The 8,107-nt window shown below is 39.2% G+C and overlaps 1 protein-coding gene across 1 annotated transcript; it reads left to right on the plus strand.

The window, feature by feature from the left end:
- Positions 1 to 423: 423 nt before the first annotated feature.
- LOC129410807 (uncharacterized) lies at positions 424 to 7,792 on the plus strand. The gene is made up of 7 exons (XM_055159681.1): positions 424 to 633; positions 722 to 871; positions 1,429 to 1,460; positions 1,823 to 1,880; positions 4,730 to 5,703; positions 5,783 to 5,950; positions 7,697 to 7,792. Exons 4-6 carry the CDS (start codon positions 1,872 to 1,874, stop codon positions 5,814 to 5,816), a joined length of 1,017 nt encoding a protein of 338 aa, XP_055015656.1. The 5' UTR covers positions 424 to 633; positions 722 to 871; positions 1,429 to 1,460; positions 1,823 to 1,871; the 3' UTR covers positions 5,817 to 5,950; positions 7,697 to 7,792.
- Positions 7,793 to 8,107: the final 315 nt, after the last annotated feature.

Genomic DNA, 8,107 nt, shown 5'->3' on the forward strand with positions numbered 1-8,107 from the left:
AACCAGGTCTAAACCAGGACTAAACCAGGACTAAACCAGGTCTAAAACCAGGTCTAAACCAGGTCTAAAACCAGGACTAAAACCAGGTCTAAACCAGGATTTAACAGGACTAAACCATGTTGTGTGGACATGTTTCTTCTTCTTCTATCAATAATATTTTTAATTTGGTTCAGTAAAGTTTGGACTTTTTATTTTCTTTTAGCAGATAAAACATCTGATGTTACTATATCCTGGTCTTTGTTTCTCTACAGAAAATCAAGTAATCCAAAGTACTCAGATTACATTACTCACTTTAAGTAATTTAATGGATTATGTTACAAACTACATTCTGGTGTGTGTAATCTGTAATCTGTAAACCCAGACACTGAACTAACTCATAAGTTTTTTAAACTCTCCAGTCATAATTTCAAAAAAGAGCTCTGAAAGTGCAAATCATATGAGTTCTAAACATTCATACATGAATTTAGTTCCATCTGGGATAGAATTTATGAGTTTGCCGTTTGTGTCTGTCATAATACTTGAGTTAGCTATGATTTTACGTCATGACGTCATCGAACGTTCTGTCTGCTGGACGCATGGAGTTGGAAAATTCAAGATGGCTGCTGAAGCGGAGAAGATTGTGGCGCAAAATTTGTTAAGTATCTACTTTAAATTGCATATTTTCTGTCAGGTTCTTGTTTTCTTGATCAAAAATAGAAGTATAACTTTATTTGTTTGCCAGTGTTTAACGCAGCTAAGTTCGCCGTTTCTGAGAACCTGTGGTGCTAGCAAGTTGAAGTCCACGTGGTGCCGCGGACCGCGCAGATCAGCGATCTGCTCCCCTGATAGTGAAAAGTGTGGCAGCACTGCCCCTCATTTGTTACCGTCTTTGGTAGGTAAACTTTTTATGCAGTTCAGATTGTGTTTGTAACAATGCGGTAACTTCATATTTGATGAGCGGACTCGGGTAGCCGCCCTCCCCGCTTCTCAAAGCGGCTCCGGGACATGGGACGTGCGCGCACCCGTGCAAACTTTCCATGTCCCGGAGCACATCACTTCAGAGCGCCGCTGCAGGGCTTTGAGCTGCGGGGAGAACGGCAAGCCCCACACCGGGCTCTGATCCAGAATCTGCGGTGAGTGGTGAAGTCTGCCACTCCTAGACAGGTGATGAGCTAACTTACGCGGTTCTGAATGTGTGCGGAGGACAGGCGGGTTCTGATACTGCGTGTGGTTCTGATGAAATGTAATGTAGGTTAACGTGATAACAAAATAATTTAAATGATAGTAATTTGTTGGTATGATGTGAAATTTAGCATGCCAACAAACCACAAGTACACGCATTTTACTTATTACTTATTTTATTTACTGATTCTTCCTATCCACGAATTCAATTAAATGTTAATTACACAGTACTGAATTTATTTTTAATTGTGATCATGTGTATTGCAGGATAAAGAGGAAGTTTGAAGTTTGATTTTGTGGTAAAGTAGAATAATTGTATATATTCTTCCCCTTTTTATATAAATGGTCTTATTCTCTTCTCATTGGTAATGTTTTGCATATATGTATTGACCAGTTTCCATCAGTAAAAGAAATCTGAAGAATCTAAAATCTAAATCTAATCTTCTAAAATGTTTTTTTAATGAAAAGTTTGATTGCGTATTAATATACTAATACTGAATTATGCTTATGGTACTTTTACATCAGTGCTGCTTTGGTGCTTAAGAGTTAATAATACTGATTGCTTTCAAGTAAATATATATATTACAGGAACCAAAATAAACCAAAACAAAAGGGAAGTATTGCATACATTAACACACATTTTTCTTTTCTTTTCTTGCAGCAACACATTGGATCAGACGTTCACTGTCCAACATCCGCTTTTCAGTTATATGGCTGAGGTAAGATTTAATTGATTTCTGCAGAGATCAGGGGGATTTTTAAAATTGAGCAGATGTATTTAGTTTGGCTGCCTTTTACATATTTCAGGGAGGCTGTGATTCACTGGAATGGAAGTGCAAACTATGTCCTATATCTTGGGGCACACAAGCAGAACTCTTTAGACATTACCGCCTAAAACATGGCAGTTACTCCAAAGTCAGCCCTTTGCCCTGTTTGTATGACAATTGTATTTGCACATTTTCATCTTTTAATGCCATCAAAGCCCATGTATCTCGCTATCATAATGCAAGAAAATTGGAAAGAAAAAAGAATCAAGTCCCTTTTGCATGTGACCTGTGCAACTTTAAGAATATTTCAAGTGAGGATGCCCTCTTAAGTCATTTACGAAGCCATTTAAGAATGCATGAAACGGTTTCATGTCCTTTCAAAAACTGTAAATACAGCACAAATAGCTACTCTGCATTTAATGCCCACAAAACAAGGAGACATGCAGGAAGTTTAAATTCTGAAGAAAATGTGTCTGCAGTAAATGACCGCACCACAAAGCAGTCATCTGAAATGGATCTGGGTGAAGGTCCTAGTTTTTCTGAGGATATCGATTTATTGGGAAATGAGGAGATAGACACTCAATCAGATCTGGAGGATTTAAGAGCACAGCTGCAGCATAATTTGGCGTCTTTGTTTTTGAAAATGAAAACCGTGCTTCATGTTTCTGACATGGCAACTCAAGACATAATTGAACACTTGACTCAAATTTTCACCTTGTCCCAACCATTATTAAAAATGAATATTAAAGATGCATTTCATAATCATGGCATAAATGCCCCTGAAACATTAATAACTGAGATACAAAATGCATTTGTCAACAGCAACATTTTTGCTTCTTCCACTTCTAAAGGAGAGATTCTCTCCTCTAACAAAAGACGTAAAACCTTTATTAAGAGAAACTTCCCTGTTGTCAGTCCAGTCGAGTATGTTGTGGAACCAGGACACACAACTGTACATATTTCAGTGCTGCAGATGATTCAGCAAATATTTAAACACACTGATGTCCTAGACAGAATGAAGGAAACTAAAATCAGTCCAAAAGGTTTTTATGCAAGCTACAAGGATGGTTCCTACTTCAAAGAAAATGACTTCTTTATGACAGAGGAGTTAAGATTACCTCTCATTTTGTACACTGATGATATTGAAATAGCCAATCCACTTGGCACCTCCCGTAAAATTCACAAACTAAGCACAGTATATTGGATGTTTGCTGATCTTCCAAGTAAGCACAAGTCTGCTTTACATGTCATTCAACTTGCAACATTGTGTAAAGTTACAGACCTGGAAAAATTTGGATATGAAAGGGTTCTTCGTCCCCTATTAAAAGACATCTGTACACTTGAGCAAGATGGTGTATTTATTGAATCACTTGGCAAAGCCTTTCGAGGCACTGTAGTGTGTGTTGTGTCAGATAATCTTGCTGCGCACTCTTTGGCCGGCTTCAGTAAATCTTTCAGAGCTACGTATTTTTGTAGATTTTGTACTGCTACCCAAGATCAGCTTCAAACACAAGAGGTCAGTGATGGAGAGTTTACATGGAGGACCAAATCCAGCCATGACGGTGACGTTCAGGCAGTGACGCAGGGACAGTGTCAGCAGCAATGTGGAGTCTATGGAGATTGTGTATTCAATAAATATCTTGAATGTTTTCACACAGTGACTGGATTTCCCCCCGACATTCTTCACGACTTGTTTGAAGGTGTTGTGCCTGTGGAGCTTGCTTTATGTTTAGGTGAGTTCATACGTTGCAAATATTTAACACTGGAGGATTTGAACAAAAAAATACAGTCTTTCCCATATCAACACACAGACAAAGTTGACAGACCACAGCCTATCCATAAAAAATTTGCTGCAAAGCGCACCATAGGTGGCAATGGGCATGAAAATGCAACTATGCTCAGATTGCTTCCTTTGATGATTGGTGAAAGAATCCCACAAGGAGATGGAGCATGGTCTGTTCTCATGGATTTGAAAGATATAGTGGAATTAATGCTGTCCACTACATTCACAGAGGAAACTATTCAATATTTGCAGTCAAAAATTGAAGATCATAGAAGGTCTTTACAGGAAGTTTTCCCAAGTTTTCAACTCCGCCCAAAACATCACATAATTGAACATTACCCATACCTCATCCGTTGCTTTGGTCCTCTTGTCCATTTTTGGACAATGAGGTTTGAAGGTAAACACAGATTTTTTAAGAGAGTTGTCCATGACACACAAAACTTTAAAAATGTTTTGAAAACATTAGCAACTAGACATCAACAAATGGTCGCATTCTACCTTAGCTCTCCATCATTCTTTAAACCTCACCAGCAAGTTACCAATGTCACTTCTGTGCTCGTCTCAACACTTCCCAGAGTTGCAATGGAATATGTTAAACAAAAGACTCAAAGTAACATGATTCATTCTACATCAAAAGTAAATGTTAATGGCTCTGACTATGCTGTTGGCATGTTTGTCTCTGTTGGCCATGAAGGGGGCTTGCCACGATTTAGCAAAATTGAAAGCATTCTTCTTGTGGATAACCAGGTCACTTTTCTTGTACGAGATCACAAATCCAACTATGTTGAGCATTTACGATCTTTTGAGCTCTCCCCTTTGAATATGATAGTATGTACCATAGCTGAACTAAATGATGCTTTGCCTTTATTTGCATACAACTTGGAAGGGAGACTCCTCATAACACAGAGAAGATTTATATCGCTAAATGGAGTCTAAATCTATGCAACTAATGTCCTTTTTTTGTGCTGATGTAACCCAATGCAATGACCATTAAAATGTGCATCATTTTTGTATACAGACTTATCAACAAAGGATGACTACCACCCAGAAGTACTTGCTCCGTGTTTATGTGTCAACGGATGTAGCCATGAAGCTAACACTTACACAGCGCCCACAATCTGTAGAAGAACTGAAGACCATAATGAGAAACAAGTTCAGACCAAGACTTGATGGTGACTTTTCACTTCATTATGAGGACCCAGACTTTGATGGGATGCTAAGTTGTCTTGTAGACATTGATGAACTTCCAGAAAAGGGAACATTGAAAGTGGTCCGCTCTGAGAGTGATGACTCTTCAGTGGCCAGCTCAGACACTGATATCCTACCTCATGTGCCATTGCACCAGCGTCAAAAGCACTGGCCTAGCACTTTTATTGTGCCTGTATTTCCTATGGATGTTGAGTATGTGCTTGAAGAAGGAAACAAAGTGTTTAGAGATTCTGGAAAAACACTGAAATTAACTAGGAACCAAAAGTCAAATATTTTAGACAAAATGGCTGAAACGATTTTTAGTTACAAAGCTTATCCAAATGACAGAGAGGTGGGCAAAGCAGCTGAGGCTTTAGTTACTGCGCACCCATGCCTTACAGAGCCTGGAAGTGAAACTGCTTGGTATGGCTGGAAAATCCGTTTAAAACACAAGATGGGTAATTATCGAACAATCATGTCTCATTCTGGCTGTGCAGAAGTGTCAATTAACACAGGCAAAAGAAGCAAAAACAGTCCAGCAAGTGAACACCCCCATTCCAATATCAAGAAACCAAGGAAGTCTGAAGTCAACTTTCTTCCAAACTTTCCCAGAGGCGAGAACCAAATATCCCTGGAGCAGACAAGATTAGAAGTGATCGAAGAAATGGAAAAGACAGAACGAAATCAGCTTCTCATTGGAAGAGGCATGCAGACAACATTTGCACTTAGACGGCAGGAGATTGTCACTGGAGATAAAACAATAAAGGATCTACTGGCTCGATGGCCCTTAACATGGAGTCACAGGTACACTTTAAAAACAAACATTTTTTGGTATGTCCAATTAGAAAATATAACTACTTGTACCCATATTTTGTGTTTTCAGGTGTTTGCGGAGTTCCATGGCATCACCAATGTGAATCTCCGCAATACATTCTACGCAGAGCTTGATCGTCATACAAAATCACTGGTTGCACTGTACAGGCAGAAGGCTTCTCACACAGGAAAGATTCCAGAGGCCCTGCAGAGAATCCTCAGAGAATATGATATGCAGGTATTAATTATATTCTGTGGAAATGTGTTTACTATCTCAGATGTATGTAGTACAGTCCCTGACAAAAGTCTTGTCGCTTATCCATTTTGTAGAAACAAAAGCTTATAACCTGACTTTAAATTAATCAATTGGTTTTAGAAATGTCTCATATGAAGCTAAAACCCTCCCAAATTATGCTCAATATACTAAAATTAATTTGCTTCACTGAAGAAAGATTGATAATTTAATGAACACAGAAAGGTCAGATTTTGGAAAGACAAAAGTCTTGTGGCCTTGTCATATGATGCACCCAATCCTAGATTACAGCCTCACCTGTGATCAGTTACTGATCAATCAATTAGTGTTTGTGTATAAAAAGAACCTGAGCACACCAGACCTTCACATCAACTGCAACTTGACCTCTGACCACATGCCTAAGATCCACCCTGAGACCAAAGCCTTAATTATCTAGAGGCTGAAGACCAGATCCACTGCTGAGGTGGTGACACCTTCAATGTGTCTCAGCGTCAAGTACAAAGAATAAGAAAAAGATCTGAAATGACTGGAGATGTTTTTGACAAGCCCAGGTCCGGCAGACGCCGCAAGACAACTGCTCGGGAGGACCGTTTGTTGATTCGAAAATCCAAGGCCCCTTTTCCACTGCAGCAGACTCCACCAGGCCTGGTCACCTCAAGTCCCTGTGTCAATCACAACAGTTTGTAGAATTCTGTCTGGAAATGGCCTCCATGGTCGAATCAGTGCACAGAAACCAGCACTGAACAAAAGGCAATTAAAAAACCGTGTGGCATTTGCCAAGGCCCACAGCCTGATAAAAGGATGGACACTGGAAAAGTGGCAGAAGGTGAATTTCTCAGATGAATCCTCGGTTGAATTACATCACAGCCACCGCAAATATTGCAGGAGACCAACTGGAGCCACATGGATCCAAGATTCACACAGAAAACAGTTAAGTTTGGTGGCGGAAAAATCCTGGTCTGGGGTTACATCCAGTCTGGGGGTGTGCGAGACATTTGCAGGGTGGAAGGCAAATATCAATAACCTAAAATATCAAGAAGTATTAACTTCCTCTTACATTCCCAACCATAAAAGGGTCAGATTTTGCAGCAGGATGGTGCTCCATCACATACTTCTATCTCTACATCAAAGTTTCTCAAGGTGAAGAAGATCAAGGTGCTCCAGGACTGACCAGCCCAGTCACCAGACATGAACATCATTGAGCAGGTCTGGGGTAGAATGAAAGAGGAAACATGGAGGCAAAACCAAAGACTCTTGATGAACTCTGGGAGGCTGTAAGACGCTTTCTTTACTATTCCTGATGACTTCATCAACAAATTGTATGAATCATTGTCGAACCACATGGATGTGTCCTTCAAGCTCATGGAGTCATACAAGATATTAAATATGGATCTCACAGCACCACTACTTCATTCACTGACGTTATGCAACATATTTTTGTATTTGAAGTAAATTATTTGTTCAATTTTCTGTAGGCGACAAAACTTTTGTCTTGCCAAAATCTGACCTTTCTGTGTTCATTAAATGATCAATCTTTCTTCAGTGAAGCAAATTTATTTTAGTATATTGAGCATAATTTGTGAGGGTTTTAGCTTCATATGAGACATTTCTAAAACCAATCGATTAATTTAAAGTCAAGTTATAAGCTTTTGTTTTTACAAAATGGATAAACAACAGGACTTTTGTCAGGGACTGTATTGTAAAAGTAATTTTTATTTTTTTTTTCAATAGGAGGAACAGGATATAAATTTGAGGCGCACACTGTCACTTCGTGCGCTTTCAGTCTACTTGAGAGAGGATGACACAGACTTTTATAAAAGCTGTAATGTAAGTAATCTCAATATTAGAAAACTATGATTGACTGCTATTTGGTTATACTGTCATTTATTATTATATTAAGTTTACTTTCTCTGTGATTGTTCATTGTGAGCACTCTCATACTGACTGTAACACTTGTATTTTGCAGCAAGATGGTCAGTCAGATGTGTCGGACTGCCCACTTGGTCTACTATCGTCATCTCCAAACCTGTTCATACCAGGAAATCTCTCAATTGTCATTGAGGGAAACGTGGTGTTTAGTCAGCTGTCGACTGTGCCAGAGGCATTTCTGCTGCTGTTTGGACTCATCTATGTCTTTAATAT

The sequence above is a fragment of the Boleophthalmus pectinirostris genome, unplaced genomic scaffold (genome assembly GCF_026225935.1).
Source record: "Boleophthalmus pectinirostris isolate CB_2022bp ecotype Guang Dong unplaced genomic scaffold, ASM2622593v1 HiC_scaffold_2323, whole genome shotgun sequence".
In the NCBI taxonomy this organism is placed as follows: domain Eukaryota; kingdom Metazoa; phylum Chordata; class Actinopteri; order Gobiiformes; family Gobiidae; genus Boleophthalmus; species Boleophthalmus pectinirostris.